The sequence below is a fragment of the Peromyscus eremicus genome, chromosome 2, assembly GCF_949786415.1.
Source record: "Peromyscus eremicus chromosome 2, PerEre_H2_v1, whole genome shotgun sequence".
Classification (NCBI taxonomy): Eukaryota; Metazoa; Chordata; class Mammalia; order Rodentia; family Cricetidae; genus Peromyscus; species Peromyscus eremicus.
The window spans coordinates 37,790,736-37,809,007 of record NC_081417.1 but is presented as its reverse complement, the minus strand read 5'-3'; the positions used below and the strand labels follow the sequence as shown (position 1 = coordinate 37,809,007).

General features: G+C 38.3%; 1 protein-coding gene and 1 pseudogene across 1 annotated transcript in view; one reads left to right on the top strand and one right to left on the bottom strand.

Annotated features, from left to right (window-relative positions):
• LOC131903435 (uncharacterized protein C8orf34 homolog) overlaps positions 1–18,272 on the top strand; it is a 152,796-nt gene that overhangs the window by 74,053 nt on the left and 60,471 nt on the right. Inside the window, exon 2 of the mRNA XM_059254009.1 lies at positions 14,406–14,553. Within this exon, the coding sequence (XP_059109992.1) occupies positions 14,406–14,553 (148 nt within the window). The remainder of the gene's footprint in view (positions 1–14,405; positions 14,554–18,272) is intronic.
• LOC131904419 (large ribosomal subunit protein eL8-like) lies at positions 8,236–10,743 on the bottom strand (annotated as a pseudogene).

Below are 18,272 nucleotides of genomic sequence, written 5' to 3'. Positions count from 1 at the left end.
TTATGAGTAGGGGTATTCAGTGTCTCTGAGTTAGAACTATATTACCTACAGTTACCAATGCTATCACTATGCTTTTTTTTTTTTGCTTTTTTTTTCAGTGCTGGGGATGTAGTCTGGGGCCTTGTTCATTCTACTGGGCAAGTGCTCTATTCCTGGCTTACTCCTAGCCCATCAATGTGCTTTTTCACCTTTTATAACCCATAGGGAATATGTGATGTCAGCACATTGTTAACTTATATATAAACTGTTGTTTATACCCACAATGGGGCTTTTCTTTTAATGCAGATATAGGATTATATACCTAATCTGTCAGTTTATTTTGGTACATGGTGCTCTGCATAGACAATGTAACTGCTTCTTCAAAATAAATGTACAAATATAAACATTAATGGAATATTTATTTATTTATTTATTTTCTAGGTCCCGTGGAGCTATTTTTAAAGGATCGGTGTGTGTGTATGTGTGTGTGTGTGTGTGTGTGTGTGTGTATGTGTGTGTGTGTGTGTGTGTGTGTGTGTGTGTGTGTGTGTTCAAGCTCTAATCTGTGTTTATCCACTCCCTCTTCTGGTTAGGTCTACTTTTGAAATTTGTGTCAAATAAACCACTCTTCCTTTTTCTTCACACAACTTTTTCAGACTCTACACATTAATTTGTGTATCAAGTCAGTTATTTATTTAATGCCTACCTGCTTTGTGGACCATGAGCTCTTTATGCCTTGGGCCTCTTGACCAAGTAGGTATGGTTTGTCCTGATATGAGAGGTGACTAGAAACATGTAGTATGGAAGTTGACAAGTGTATAAAGGAGCCCTTTTGTCTGCCTATAGCACTGTGTTATCGAGCTAAAGCTGTAGATAAGGAATAGTTGGGCAATGGTTTGGAATGCAAGGATTGGAGGAACACACACACACACGCACACACACACACACACACACACACACACACACACACACACACACACAGAGTGTACAGCCAAAGAAGGTTTTAGGAAGGATGTAGATATAATTTACCTATTCTTTCATTTAGCAGATGTACCAGGGACTATTCGTTGATCTTGGTAAAGCTGACACAGCCCCTGGCTTCATACAGTGGAAGCAATGTTGTATAGAACTGTAACTGTCCTATTCTGAAATACCAACATGCCTAACTGCCTGCTCAGGCATATTGGCCTTGTAGAGCTACTTTTTCTTTGGTCTGGCTCCTGGGGCCATGCTTGCTTCTTTGAAGCCATATGTAGCTTGTGTGACATCTTTTAACCCCATTCCCTCTTCTAAGGAACTGCCCTTCCTAACATTCACATGGCTACTAAAGAAGCCATGCTGTATGTTCCCATGGTTCTAATGCTCTAGCACAGGCGTGACTCTAACTGAATACCTGGTCACTGTATTTCCTCCTTTGGAATCTTCTATGTTGAAACTCACAGAGTTAAGGTCTATTTCTGCCTGTTGACTTGAATGTGTGAGGTCTGTAGGACCTCTATGGCTAGGCAACACCATACCTCTGAAGAACGCTAAGTTTCGAACCTGCCAAGCATTTTGTCAGCATGTAGTGGGAAGAAGAAAGGGAGAGATATGCCCAGGACTTGCTGGAAGTTGTTCTAGGAATCCAGCATTATACCTCCATGTTGCATGGGCTGGTTTTCAAATCATCTGGAACTCACAACCCGATAAATAAATCCTCATCTTTCCCAAAGCTAAACATTCACCTAGCCAGATAACTCTAAAATAATTTGCCATTCATCTAGTTGGTGATTTGCTGAGAGTGCTTATCACTTAAGTGGAATTCTCTAGCTTCCTCCCAGTAATGTATAGGAGAAATGTTATTGAGCATTGCTACAGCAAATGTTACCTAGAGCCCTGTGTTGATGGCTATATGTGTGAGTCCTGGGTCAAGTTCAAGAACACCCTTCCTCCTTTCTACCCCTCTCCCTTCATTATTCCTTCCCTCCTTCTCTCCTCCCCTCCCTTCTTCCCTGTCAATTCTTCCATCTTTTCCTCTCTTCAACCTCCCCTACCTCCTTCCTTCCTCCTTCCCTCTGTCTCCATCTACCCTCTCTTCTTCCTTTACCCCTCTATCTTTTCTTCCTCACTCCCTATTTCCTTTTCTTGTTTCTTCCTCCCTTTCTATAATGGAATATAATATTTTGATTTTAAGAAAGTTACTTAAAACTTCTCTATCCAAATTCCTAAGTAACCAAAAGTATACCTACCTCATAGGGTGTTGTGAACATGAAAAGAAATTATAGCTAAACCTCCTGGTGAGATGCCTTGTGGATTGATTTCTTGGTTTCCCTGTGATCTTTACTAAGATGTGTAGTAGAAAGATGGCATTTCACAGACTTTGGGTTTTACTAAGAAAGGCAATGTAAAATTTAGCCACCTGCCCAGCAAACTAAAGACTGATTAATTTATGACATTTTCCTTGAAAAATGATCTCCTATTCCTGGCAGCACCCATCTACCTTCCCGCTTCATTCCTCTCTGCTGCAGACATCTTCATCAGTATCTTCTCCATTCACACATTTACTTTGTCCCCTCTCTCTCCACCAGTATTGTATGACGTCCATAAGAAGAGGGTGTTTCTTTCCATATCCTGGAAAGAAGGAACCTCAGAGGAAGAACTGCCTCTTACAATATGGTATGACCTGTAGTATGTCTGTGGGAAATATTCTTGATTATTCATTGATATAGGAGAATCCAGACCACTGTGTTGTACTATCCCTAGACAAGTTGGACTGGACTGTATAAGAAACGTAGCTGAACATGAAATCTAAATCAAGTCAGTAAACATCATTCCTCCATGATCTCCTGCCTTCAGTTTTTACTTTGGCTTTCTTCCATGATGGACTTTGTGAGTCAAATAAACCCTTTCTTTCCCAAGTTGCTTTTGGTTGTCTTGTTGAAAGAAAACTACGACAGGTCAGCAATCCCTGAAGTCCATTTGTCTTTATGCTCCCAAACCCCCAGTGATTTGGGTCACAGGCTTGTGCCACCATGCCTGTCTCTCACATGGGTTCTGAATATCCAAGCAGCAAGCACCTTAATCACCGAGTCATCTCTATAGGCTTGAGAAGAAAACTCTGGAAACTTATAACACTATTACTCATTTTACACCCCCCTCTCTCTCTTTCAATAATGTCTAAGGTCTTTAGTTGGTTTTAGAATGGAGGAGCAGGAAATAGAACTCTCTCTACCCCAGAGAGCATATTCTTAAATTTTGAAAAATGTCAACATCCTCTGTAGTTCACTTAGTCTCTAGGCAACCCTTCAAGCCATTATATAATTTCTCAAACAACCATTGATCTTTGATTGAGCACTGAGCCTGTAGAGTTTGTATCTTGGCAAGTAAAACAGCCATTTACATGACAAAATCAAATCTACTGCTGCATATAGTACTGGCCTTTTCAAACTCATGACTATAGCATAGAGTCAACCTGTTCTTACCGAAGGATGTGTGTTTCTATAAAAGCTACAGAGAGGAGATTGTCAGGAAGGCACTTGTTCTCCTTTGAGCTGTTACTACCAATGTCTGAAACAGGAATTTATCCCTCACAGTCTTATACGTCTTTATCTGTTGGGGACTTTCTGTTCATTCCTCATGTGGGGGAGAATTCCTTTTCCCCTACATCACCTTAACATGTTATTATTTTTTTTTGTCCTAATGCTAGTCATTCTAACAGGATAAATGCAGCCTTAGTGTAATTTTAATTTGGAATTCTATTATGACTAAGAATATGTAATTTTTAACATATTTGTGGTTCTTCACTAATTCATTTACTTGTATATTGATTGGCTGTTATTCCTTTGACATTTTACTTTTTAGTTCTATATATATTCTGGATATAGATCTACTGTCAGATGGTGTTGCTAAAATTCCTGTGCAGGAGAGAAATAATGCAACATCCTATCATGGTACCCACAACAGACTGAGAAACCATTCCACCAAAGTTCACTTAGGGGAACCAGTAAGATTTGGGGCTTCTGCACAAAGCATAGATGAGAGGTTACTTATTGAGGTGGGGCACTACTCCCCCAATGGACCCACCTGGAAAGCCTTACCCAGCAGGATAAGGGCTTCTCCATAACTTCAGAGATGGAATGTGCCCCCACCCCAAGTCTTCTCTGACTCTGTATACTCTTGCCCCTCTGCTCCCAGGCCTCTTGTAGAGTTGCCAGGTTGTAGGGAGCAACTGGATAATTAGGCAAGACTTTTGTGCCTTACTCAGGCCTTCTATGTGGGTATATAAACTCTCACAAAGCCCGGATGGAATGACGTTTTGCAAGTGAGTATAGATGAACACCCCATGATGTTGCTAGGCTTGGAGTACAAATGTAGGATTAGCAAAGGAGTACAAATGTAGGATTAGCAAAGATTTTCCTCCCATTCTATATGTTGTGTCTTCATCTGTTGTTTGCAGCATTGTGCAGCTTTTTAAGTTTGATTCAACACTATTTGTCAACTGCTTCTACTTCCCCGGCAGCTGGAGTCCTGTTCAGAAAGTCTTTGCCAAGGCCAATGTTTCAAAATGTTTTTCCCTAGAAATTTCAGTGTCTTGGGTCAAACGTTGAGATCTTTGAACACTATTGAGTTGAGTTTTGCACAGGGCAAGAAGTAGAGATTAAGCTGCAGTTGGGAGATTCTTGTTGTTGCTTCAATTCCATTGTTTATCATAGATCAATTTATGCTGCTTCTATACTTTAGGATCAATTGTGGTAGTTCACATGTGTCTAGAAATGGATATATTTCCTCAAGAGCTTCTAATTTACTGGAATATAAATTTTCAAAATGTCTAATATTCTCTGCATTTCAGTGGTATCTTTCACAATGGTTTTTGGAAAAAAATTGTCTTCACCTTTCCATTTCTAGATGTATTCGTCTCTGTGTCTTTTGGTTTGTTTGACTAACAGTTTGGCAATTTGATTGACCTTTGGAAAAATTCAGCTTTTTGTTTCACTGATCATTTGCATTGCTTTTAGTTTCTATTTCGTTAGTTTCAACTATGATCTTTATTTTTTTCTTTCGTTCTACTTATTTTATTTTTTTTCTTTCTGCTTATTTTCATTTGGCTTGTTCCCTGCCTTCTAGAACTTGAGGTCCACTTGCATAATTTATTTGATAGCTCTTTGATTATCAATTAGTCATTTATAGCTCTAGACACTCTTCCTTTTAAGGACCATTTTCACAGTTATCCCACTGGTTTTATATTTTTGTTTTCATTTAATCTTGAGGGAGTTTTCACTTCCCCTCCCAGTGATTTTTTTGATGAAGCCTTTTAAAAAGGCTTCATCTCATCAAGGAGGGCCATCAAGCTTCCATGGTTTGATCATTTCTTAAACCAAATTTTGAGAGGTCAAATTCATATGGAAATCACTTTGGATTTTCTCCAGAGAATATGAAGTACTCAAGATAAAACTTAAAAAAATTATACCAGATATCTATGATGGAAAGCTGGAGAAATGAACTGAAGAGTTAACTAAATCGAAGTGTGTAATGGTATTCATGAATTGGAAGGCTTAACATAAGTGTGTCAGCTCCCTAAGTTAATATGTATGACTAAAATAGTCCTATCAAATTCTCTGAAGTTTTTTGTAAATGTAGTCAGAATTGTTTCATAATTTGTATAGAAATGTACTAGAATAGCAAAAACAAGTTTTTATTTGTTTGTTTGTTTTTGTTTTGTGAAATAAGCAATATCATCATGCCCATCTTGAAAGTATAAGATTTTTAGCTAGATGTTGAGGTGATATATTGTGTACCCCAATAAAACTTTCCTGGGAATCAGAGGACAATGCCAGCCACTAAATTAGACATAGAGGTCAGGCAGTGGTGACACACACCCTTAATCCTATCACTTGGGAGGCAGAGATTCATCTGGATCTCTGTGAGTCCAAGGCCACACTGGGAACAGAGCTAGGTGTGGTGGCACACACCTTTCATCCCAGCACTTGAGATCTCATGTCTTTGCTTGGGAAGCACACATTTCTTTAATCCCAAGAAGTAATATGGCAGGACACAGAAAGTTATATAAGGCGTGAGGAAACAGGAACTCTCTCTTTAGACTGAGGATTTCGTAGAGGTAAGCTAGTGGATGGAGCAGTTCAGCTGAGACCCTCAGGGGTGAGGACTGAGAGGCTTTCAGTCTGAGGATTCATGGAAAAAGGATAGGCTGAGGAGTTGGAGAGGTGAGGTTGGCTGTGGCTTGTTCGGTTTCTCTGATCTTTCAACTTTCATCTCAATATATGGCTTGGAGTTTTTTATTAATAAGACCGTTTAGTAATTCATGTTACAAGATGTAGTGTTGCATGCCTGTTGTCCCAGCACTCAAAAGGCCGAGGAAGTAAAGGTATAATGAGTTCCTGGTGAACCTGGATTATACAGAGATCTTAAGACTAGCCTGGGATACATAGGGAGATATTACACAACAGTGTAAAATATGAACATGGAATCAAATCACTAGTGGAAAAATTGACATACTAGCCATTTGTAGAAAGTAGGGAATGCAAAATTGATGCATACCCAATAATTTAGATAATTTTTGATCAAAGAATACAAGTGATTTGGTGAAAGAAACATGATCAAGTATTTGGCATAGCAATAGTTTCAAAAAATGGAATTCAAATAGGAAAAAAATGAACCTTAACTTTTATACTTGACTCTTAACACTTTATGCAAAATTAACTTCTACTAGGTTATTAAGTTCCACATAAAATATAAGACTGTGAAACTCTGAAAGAGAACAGGGAGGCAAGTATTAAGGACCCAGGTCTTGGTGAAGGTCTATTATAGAGGGATGTAAGGGATGGCCATGAAAGGAACATTGAAGAAACAGGACCTCACAAAAATTGAAAACATCTAACCTAAAAGACATCTTTTATGAATGTAAAACCTGAAACTGTGAAAGGGATTAAAATAGCCCCAAATCTCCCTGAAGTGTCAATAAATCACAACAGACTTTCTAAACAGTTAAATATTCGAACAAATCAACTAGAAAAGCGGACAAAAGATACACTTAGAAATTTCCCTGAGGAACTTGTAAAGATGGCAGATAAACATATTAGAGATCTTCACTGCAATTTAGTCATCAGTGAAATGCAATTAAAACTAGAATAAGCTATTATTAGAAACAGAGGAATGGCTAGGAATGCCCACATACAGCAAAAGTGAAAATGAATTTGTATTGGCACTTAGAAAATAGTTTGTCAGTTGTTTTTAAATTAAAAGTGATTTTAATATACAACCCAGTGATTTAACCCAGAGAAATATAAATTTTACACAAATGCTTATAAATAGGTGATTATTATATTATTATAAAAATTATATTTTTCAGTCCTTCAGCAATCATTAATGAATAAGTGAATACACTATGTCACATCTACACCATGAATAACATTCATTAATAAAAATAAATAAATAAATTACATGCAATCTCCTTGTATGGACATCGAGAAGGCTATGCTAAATAGAAATGTGTACATCCTTGCCTTAGATTATCAGTCTAAGGAGGAGGTGCTGGGTATGCACTAGGACATTTTGCCATTATCATTATCATCATCATCATCATCATCATCATCATCATTATTATTATTGTTATTGTTATTATTATCATCATCATCATCATCATTATGTTAGGAAAAGCACTCTGTTTTGCTGCTAATAAAATAAATAATAAAAGTCTAAAATAATTTTTATCCAATGGAGAAATTTTCTTTTTATGAGAACCTCTATATAAATATGCTGCTTCCATCACAGATTCATCTAACTAGTTAATATAAGTTTGGAAACAACTCACTATTTTTATGAGGAATCCATGCTATACTGGTGCAGAGGTATTTTCAGGATGTGGAAAATTTTGCCTAGAACTAAATTGTAAGCTGTGATTCTTATAGGAGGATGATCTCATAGTAACTAGGAAATCTTCAAAGTTTTATACTGAGAGGACATATTTGTGATGCTTTTATGGCCCAGGCTTGTGTGGTTGTAGGTGCACCCTGGTTGTTACTGAGTGAAGATTAGATGATCTGAAAAAAAGTATGGAATTAACAAAACCTTGGAAACTTGTGTAGCTATGGGCTGTCTGTGCAATTTTTTTGGTTCAATTCTTTAACACACAGTGAATAAATAAATTCATGTAAAATAATTGCCACCTGTACTTCTCAGGCTTAAGAAGTGACTGATAATTTAATTTTTTTAAATAATTTTGTAATCATATTCATGCGCAGAAAACTTAGCAGTGTACATTTAACCCAGTTTAGTGGTGAGTTCTTTGGCTTTTTCCAGCTTGGCAATGTGAGCCACACATTTAGGAGCTAGATCATTGCCTCCCTAGTGGCGGCCATTTCATTGCATCTGTTATTGTAACTGGTTCTAACAGCTTCCATCAGCTTAGCCAGAGCACCTTTGTCTTCTGAGTTAACCTGTGTGAAGGCAACAGTGGTGCATGTCTTCCTGGGGACCAGCTGCCTCAGCCTGGCCTTTCCCTTGATGATGCAGTAGGGGACCTCCTCCCCATCATTCGACACAGGGCAGGCAGGAAGACCACCAGCTCAATGGGATCTACATTGTGGGCAATCACCACCAGCTGAGCCTTCTTGTTTTCCACCAAGGTGGTGACTGTATTGACCCTCGGTTGAAGGATAGGTGGTCTCTTAGTTGGGACGACCCCTTTGCCAGCCGCTTTCTTCTCAGCATGGGCCAGTAGCCTTTGCTTCTTCTCCTGCCTTGTCTCTGGCCTGTGCTTGTGGGCAAATTTAAGCAGCTGGTTAGCCGTTTGCTGGTCCAGGGCCTGGAGGTACTCATTAACGGCAGGAGCTGCTTTCAGCCACTTATAGAGGATGGCCCTTTACCATGGCAGCCTAATGTACCAGGGCTGTTTAATGAAGCATGTGAGATCTCTTTTGGACTGGATGTCCTGCTCAATGCCAAAGTTCTTACGCCTTTTCTTAAATAGAAGATGCACTATCTTTTTGGCCTCCTGTTTCTTCACAATGGAGGGAGCCAAGACCATCTTGGCCTTTTTTCCTTTTGATTTCTTGCTCAACTGGAGGAGAGCTACTGCTATTTATACTACTTTCATTACTATTGATCTCAGCCTTCCAATTAAATCTGAGTTTTTCACTGGTAAAGAAGTAGGCTTAGGGTAGTTCTGAAATGGAAAAAAATTTGAGTTTCTGATGGAAAAAATCTGAGTTCCCCAGGTGTCCTGGAAGGGTCTGGTAGAAAAACATTGCAGATACTGCATTTGACCCCACTTCTGCCAAACTCAAATCTTATAGATCTGCTTGAATGTACAATGAGGCAAGGGAAAACTTTCCAGTATGCATGTTTTCCAGCTTAACAGAAAAGAATTAAGGCGAGCATGGGCTATGGTGTAGGTGAGAAAGGCAACTATGGACTATGGAGTGGTGGAACAGGTAAGCATGGACTGCAGGTCAGGCAGATAACACACCATATTCTATTAATATAAAATAATTACATTGAGAAAGCATACCTGATTGATACTACCTCCATTATTAATCCCTAAGGACAAGCTTTCACAGTACTGGAAGGTGCTATGCAAACTTCCAAGGGAGAGAAGCAGTCAACAATCCTACCCAGCTGTGACACTTATAATCCACAACAATAACCAGCAGGGCAAGATATCCTGGAGAGTGCAATAGTATCACTCATATCTTGTCTGTAACTAGCAGCTGTCTAATTGGCCATAAGTCCTATTTGACAGGAAGAAAATCATGCCTAGTACTGGAAACCTAGCCAAATGCCTGGACTAGTGGTCATGGATATTAGAGGAGACCCTCATCCCACTACTTATTAAACCAGTGTAATTTCTAAGTGCATTCTAAATACTTGTTCTTAAGCCCACAGATAAGTGTACATCTCATGCATCATCAAAGAAACTTCTCCTTGCAACAGAGGGGGACCATTACAGAAAACCACAACCAATCAAATGCAGGCAGCAAATGTCTTTTGAGAGAGGAAGAGAGAGTCTTCTCCAGAAAATAAAAAAGCATTTAAATCGGTTATCCAATGCCAAGTAGTCAACACTGAAATCATATACACACTTGTAGCACTAAGTGGACTTTAACTAATAACAATTAAATAAAAAGAGGTCATGAATTATGAATTTGAGAGGGATCTAAGGAGAGAACATAGGAAGGGTTGGATGGAGGAAAGAGAAGGAGGAAAAAAATATAATTCTCTCTCTATATATATATATAGAGAGAGAGAGAGAGAAAGAGAGAGAAAGAGAACATTATTATCAAAATAAAATAAAATAAATGGAAATTATCATTTATAATATAGCAAATACATATTAATAAAAGGATAGTGATTGTAATAATAAAATAAAATATATTGTATATATATAGCCTATAAATTTTTTTAAAATTGCAATAAACATTAAAATGTTGCATTTTAAGGGGCATCACTAAGAATTAAATCAGAAAATCAGATGCTATTCTATGTATTTTGGTTATAATCAAGTTAGTAATAATGAATTTTCATGATGGGAGATAAAACGTTGAGCTCCAAGATCAGAGAATGCTGTTGCAGGTCAAGAGAAGCCATCATGGGGATCAAGGTTTTTGACCCTGGAGGTTTCAGCTGCAGCACAAGAAGCAGGTGGCTATTAATTGTGTGCCCGCAGCTGCTGCAGTTCTCAGGTATTTTTGCAGGCTTTTCCATCCAAACCTGCAGTGGAGTTTTCCAGATTCTCTGGGAAGCTGCTGTGAGCCTCCCATGTGCCCTCATTTCTGCCTGCAATCATTTCTATAGAACAGTTTCTTCTGCTTCTCTCTGCTCTCCAAGTTCTCTACAAATTCCTCATTAGGAAACCCTAACGGAGATCAATGAAGGAGCGAGATGTGAGAAGCAGTTCCCACCCCAGCGGTCTATACATAGCTTAAAGCACTTTGCAAATGCTTTTTGCTCATCATCTTTTTAGTCTCCATGGCAACTGTATGATGTAGACATTATTATCATTCACATTTAGTGGATGGAGTATTGCATGGTAAGGTGATGAAGCACCTTACCCAAACTTATACAGCCAGTAAATAGAAGAGTGATTCAGAAGATTGGTTTCAAAGCCTGGGTGCTGAATCATGACTGTTTTCTGTGTCTTCTGTTGAATGTGTCTTCTGTTGAATGCTGTTTATACAGCAAACTCTTGCTATTAGTAATTATGAATTCAATTATGGACAAGTTTGCTAGTATGTGTCCTAGCCTGTAAGTGAAAACATGGTTCCAAGTAAATTAGTATCTGCGTGTTGTCAATCCCCAGGTCCTTAGCATAAAATATCCACAAATATTTGGTTTTGGGGCAGGATGGTATTGCCTCCTCAGTTTTGCTTTTTATTTATAAATGCACAAACCAGAATCTCACAGGGACTTTCATGCCAGGAATCTTAGATTAATGATAAAGACTGTAGATCATTTCCTGAAGGTATTCGGCCCTAGAGTTGAGATTGGCATAATGTTCTCAAATACTTTCCCTTTGTGCTGAATGAGCCCTGGGAACCATCTAGCAATCAGTTCCCACTTGTAACTTGACTTTCTACCACACAGCTCTATCTCAACTCCCAAATCTATTAGGTCCTCAGTTATATTTATGTGTCTCTATAACCCCATGGTTGAAAGAGACTGATGTCCTATTACCAGGAGCTCCTTTGAAAATCTAAGGATTTAAATGCTCCTATCTAGAAAATGAATTTCTGCAAATTCCAGTTCTCAAGCTCATTCTAGTACAAAATGTCTGGATACATTGAGAGGCCAGAAAACACTTTTCTTGTGTTCAGAATCATCTGAGTTTAGACCTTTGACCCAGCAACATACTGTACCAAACCTGTAGTTGGCATTTTCTTTGGGCTGTCAACCAGCTCCCAAATAAAGACATAAAGACTTGTTAATTATGAATGTTTAGCCTTAGCTTAGGCTTGTCCCACTAGCTCTTTTAATTTAATTTAACCTTTTTTTAAATTCATCTATGCTTTGTCTCCAGATTTTTTTAATCTTTATTTCATTCTGTATGTCCTGCTTTCCTGCTTCCTCTGTATCTGGCTGGCTGGCTGGCCCCTGGCATGTCCCTGGTGTCTCTTTTTCTTTCTCCTCTGAGCCTAAATTCCTCCTCCTTATTCTCCCTTCCTGGAAGTTTTGTCTATATCTCCTCACTCACTATTGGCCATTCAGCTTTTTATTAGACCAATCAGGTATCTTATAGGGAGGCAAGGTAAAACAGCAACATGTTTTTACATAATTAAACAAATATAACTATAACACATCTCTGCATTGTTAAACAAATGTTCTGCAACAGAAAGCATTAGCTGTTTTAATTGCTTATGTCTGAAATTCTTTTGTGCCTTTAACCTTATATACTTATTAGTGCATTAAAAATGTATCCCCAGAATGACCAGATTCATCATATTTTAAAAATAGAAGCTATTTGAGTTCATCTGTATAATCCATTTTCTATAGAGAATAAGAAATACTTCAGTTTCTTTTCAAAGAACAAAAATATAAAAAATTTTCCATCTGATTTGAAAGATAAAATTGTAAAAACAAAATCACATGGTATCTCTCAGGGTCACAACAGAGTTACTGTGGCCCTGGGCCATTTTATCCTATCTAATTTTGCTTTATTTTAGTGCCCAGGATTTCTGTGACAAGATCAACTTTGCTGGTCCTTTCATTCCCTCTTCTCTCCATTGTCTAGTGATCTTTGTAATGAACAAGGAGTTCAAATAGAATACTGCAATCTTGTCTGGATAATAAATTGAAATTTTTTGAGTTGTGTTATATTACATTGATGTGTAATTGACCACTGCACTGCTTTGTGAATACTAGGAGAGGGATGACCTATTTAGTTATACTAATAAAGCCTTTTCAGTGGTAGCGATGCCCACTCCTTTCTCCCCAACTTTCTGCATATAGAAAGTATTTCCTAGGCAAATACTTTGCATCACAGTGTATTCATGACACAAACTGTCTTGATCTTTTGTTTTATGGCTTTAGTTTACAGATGCTCTGAATTATTTGAATTGTGTCTCTAGCAGCAACAAGGGATCTTGCCATCTACAAAATCTATATTGTCTGTGCTTAGATACTACACACATGCCTTGCCCCATCCCAATTCCTTCTCTATTTAGCCTCAAACCTTGGGTCAGTAACCCTAAAGATGGGATGAAATTCTTACTCTCTGTCTTCCCAAAGTGACTTTGGTTAAAACCCGTCCCTTTATTTCACCATGACTGTTGTCTGCCTTGGGCGGGAAGCTCTGACAGGGTTCTGAATACAAAATAATACAGACTTATAAAGGCTTAGGGGAAGCCTCTCAGACTATGTCACTAGAGGCAAACTGGTGACCAGTAAGCCTGCTAGACATCTGAGGAAGAGCATTAAAGAAGAAGAAACAGGCCAGCATCTTCAGCCACAAAAAACAAACAAACAAAACAAAACATCAAAAAACCAAAACCAAAACCAGAACTGGAATGGGAAGCTGCTGGTCCCTTCTTTTCTAAGTAACCCTCACATCTAACTTTCATGACCTACTCAGTAGAACAATTGCCACTTACAGAAAAGAAGTTCAAATGACAACTGGCATACTAGGTTAGAACAGGCACGATGAGATGTGACTGGCAGGAATGTGAGGGGGCATGCCAGTTCACAAACCCAATTACAGGGCACAAAACACCATCCTCGTCCTCATGTGTGGCAGTTGTTCATGTCTGGATGCCATAAGTGACCACAAATTGGAGATTGCCCTTTTCTCTTCCTGACTGAATAAATAGAACACAAAGACATGATCCTTGGGCAGATTTTAGCCCAATTTAAGGTTAGAGTGGCTAAAAATTAAAGAGTCTGTTCTGTGGGTAGAGATCATCATTGGGAGAGAGGGGAAGGTGACGGGGGGACAAGGGGAGAGTGAGACAGGGGAGAGAATTTTGTAAAAATCAATTCTGTATTGTTTGGAGATTATGTAAGGCTTATGTGACTTTGTGTCTGCTCATCCAATTCTTTAATTCCCAATGTTCTTTGGGGATTTCAAAGGGAAATTATATTAACACATCAAGAAAGGTACATTGTCTATTTTAGCTAAAGCTTGGTTCCTAATGGGATCCCTTGAAAAACTAATCCCAGATTTAAAATTTAGAAACCATACTTGAACAAAAAGAATTTAGATAAAATTTCTAGTATGGTTTGGGCTGTGTTTTGGTTGTGTAACACAGTTGGCTTGTTTATCTGTACTCTATTGTCCTTAGGGTGAGGACAGTTACTAACTTGTACATTCTTGGAATAATTCTGAGAGAGTTTTAATTAGTTGCTATGTGTGAAGAGTTGGTGTCGTGCCAAACAATGATAAATGCTCAGGTAGTCTTTCTTCTCATTAGATGTAAATGTGTGTCTTGTTCTATCTTTAGGAATTAATGACCAAGCTAATAACTGAGACACCTGACCAGCCAATCCCATTTCTCATTGACCATCTTCAGTCTAAACAAGGGAGCCGAGGGCAACTGCAAAGAACTTTGTCTGGGTCAGCAGCTCTCTGGGCAGAAAGTGAAACATCAGGTAACTGGGGAAAAAGAGGAAACTATGACTATATATGTTAATTTGAGAGACATCTGATACAGTGGTTCTCAACCTGTGGGTTGAGACCCTTTTGGAGGTTGGATGACCCTTTTACAGGGGTTGCCTAAGACCATCAGAAAACACAGATATTTACATTACACCTCATAACAGTAGCAAAATTAATTATGAATTAGCAACAAAAATAATTTTGTGGTTGGAGCCACCACAATATAAGGAAATGTATTAAAGGGTCACAACATCAGGAAGGTTGAGAACCACTGATCTATTAGAAAAGTTTCATAAGTATTTTTAATTATAATATTATAAGCCTAAAATTTTCAGGTATTCTGTGATTAGTTTCATGTTTTCATATAAAATAGTATTGAATTTGAATACATTATAATGTACTATGCTTCTACAAATGAAAATCAGAGTATTTCATTCAATAGAAAGATTCTGATTTGCATGAAAATGTTCATTCTGTGTGGATTCAAAGTAATTATTCTAAATTTGTGTTTCTTTTTATTAACAACTTGATTGGAAGAATACAGCTTATCTGCTCAGGAAAGTAATAAGACAGTGTCTACAAGGTTACTTTTGCTTTTCTCAAAACTGATTACTCTTTATTTCTTCCATGACTAATATTATCCTGTGTAGTAAATTTAACTTAAGAACTAGTTGAGCACTGGGCAGCTCTGATCATTGGGAAACCAGCCTTCCAAGTCTCCAGTAGCCTCCTTTCACCACTAAATCAGGGAAAACACTAATTTGGGGATAGATGTGACTTCAATATTCCTACACTCTGGTCTTTGGGTTTGCAATTTGCTTTCAGATCCCAATCTCTCCATGCCTTGTGTTAGTCTGTTTACATCAACTTGACACAACACAGAGGCATTTTAGAAAAGGGAACCATTTGAGAAAATGCCCCCATACGATTTGCCTATGGTCAGGCCTGTGGTGCTTTTTCCTGATTGATTGGTCCAGCTCACTGTGTGCAGTGCTACCCCAGGGCTGATGGTTTGTGGTTCTATAAGAAAACAGGTTGAGCAACATGAGGATCAAGCCAATAAGCAGCATTCCTCCATGGTTTCTGCTATAGTTCCTACCTCTAGGTTCTTGCCTTCAAGTCCTGCCCTCAGTAATTGAGTGCTACTGGAAGTGTAAGATGAAAGGGAGCCTTTCCTTCTGAATTCCCTGCTGGTCATGCTGTTCTAGTGTTACAATAGAAACCCAAACTAAGACCTGTCCGTTGCATGAGTCACCAGCTCTTTGCCTAATTCCCATGGGATTGGACTGACTCTAGATGATTTCCTAGGATGGTGCCATGATGCCTTTTTTCTCCTCATACTCTGTGGAATCTCAGGAAAGGATTTTGCCTTTCCCTTGCTGTGTTATCATATCAATACCTTCCTGATGTTCTCACAAGTCTACAGTAAAGAGGGCAGAAAATGAATACCCTCTGAAGAAAGTGGATATTGCTGATGATGATATCTCCACCAAAGTTATCTTCATTAGACAGGAAACTAGAACATGAATCTTGCTGTACAAAACAGAGAATTCTTGTATCTACCTTATTTGTTTATTTATTTTTAGACTCATTTCCTTGGGTTTATAAGTTAGATGGGTTGATTGACAAAGGTTTTGTTTATTTTAGGTGCTAAAATGGCACCCATCTTGTGGTAAAAGATCATATGGCCATCTTTGAAGCTCTAGAAGTTCATGAGAGCCTAAATTTTATAAATAATTTCATTTAAGGGGGCAGTTGTATATTAAACTCTGACTTATTTATCAATAAAAATTTACCATTCAATGTCCATGTCCAGAAGCCTGTGTTTGGATTAGTCAGCTCTGTATAGATTCATAAGACAATCAAACTGTTGGCTGGGTTGCATCCTCATCTGGACACTGAGCTTGAGAAGAACATGTTTCCAAAACCGTTTGGCTTGTTGGCAAATAACCTCTCCACAGCATATGCTGAGTTCCTGATTTCCCTTCTGGCTTTCAGCCCATGTTTCTTCTTAGTTGCTAGATACAAGTAGCATTCACTGCCACATGACTCTTACCATGTGACAGGTTATTTTCTCCAATTTAAGAAGTCTTCCCAAATGGGATTTACATGATGTAGTGATTACAATGTAATTGTGACATTATCATCTCAACACTTTTGCTATATTGTATTTGACAAAAGCGAATCAATGGTCTCATCTTCATTGAAGAAGAGGGAATAATGTAGGTCATGATTAATCATTACTTTGTTATCATCCCAGGTTTCCTAGAATTCTCATTCTCACAAGAGTTTGTTGACTTTTCTTAGAAAGGAAAGGGAGTATATTATTATAGCTACTGCTTTACTAACTTAAGTAATAGTATAAATGCTCATTTAATAGGTCAAGATGAAGCATGAGACTAAATTTCCAATGAGAAATAGAGGCTGAATTCCTGTTGGTGAATTTGAGTTTTTGTGGAACATCTTAGTAAGCAATACTAGCAAGCATTTGAATGTGATTCTGAATCTCTGGGCTGGGTCAAAGCAGGAGACTCCAAAATGGGACTCATCCGGTATCAAATCAAAAACCATACAATCCACAGGAATGAAAGAATGGAGAAAATGTGCTAAATTGTATGTCAAGTAAGGAATGTTCTGGAAGATGATTAGTGTGAGACTATTCTGTGTGCTTTAAATTTTGCTGTTTCTTAAGAAGTAAAATTACTTGTTGAAAAAAAAAAAGAGTTGGAGATTAGATAAGAAAAGTAAGCGATCTTAATCTTGATAATTTACCAGGAGAGAATAGAGACAGGTTATGAAAAAGAAAATTAAAGTTTGTTTAAACAACTCTGGGGCAAAACTGAGTTGAAGACATGAATTAGTCATTATTAAAACTTTTGGAAACCACCAGCAATGTGTTCTCCAGCAGAACCTCAAAATTTGAAGAGCCAGAGGAGAAGGTGGCACACAAATTTATGGAAAGTTGGGGGTATTGATGAGCAAGTTGTACAAGTAACTAAGCACAAAGCCTGGTATGGAAGATAACGATGGTGTTTGAGAGCAGACTTGTCCAGAGAAACCCAGTCAGAGATAAAAACACCTATAACAGATCGATGTAGTGCAAGAATCACAGGGATCTAGCTGTGCCAAGAGATGGTGATATTTGACATCAAGTCTTCTAAGGTAGGAGTTGTTCTGGAGAATGAGAAGACCCATCACAGAGCCTGAGTTTGGGGTGTTTAAAGCATCAGAGAAGTGAAGGTATGAAGAACTGAAGCAAGAATGTCTGAAGCCTGCAGTTTATAGAAGTTTAAAGAGGTCACCAGTGATTCACTCATGTTGTCAGAAGGACAAGATAGACTGTAGCCATGTCTGCAATACTGCTGTGGGGAAAGCAGAGGCTAATAGTGAGGTGTGATGAGTGGTGTTTCCCACAAGGGAGAAGGGCACTTCATTTGTGGAGGCCTCCTGTTACACAAGCACCTGGAAACTAGGAGCCTCGAGCCTTCACAGCGTGTGTGCGTGTGTGTGTGTGTGTGTGTGTGTGTGTGTGTGTGTGTGTGTGTGTGTGACGTTGGGATGGGGTGAAACCCTCTATTACAGGAAGCTTCAAAGAAACATTTTTATGTGAACAGATGATATATACATTAAGATATGAAGTGAGGATTTGAAAATGGAGCAGTGCTTGTTTATGTGAAGTGTAAGGTCCACAGAAGAGAGGGAAATATTTCAG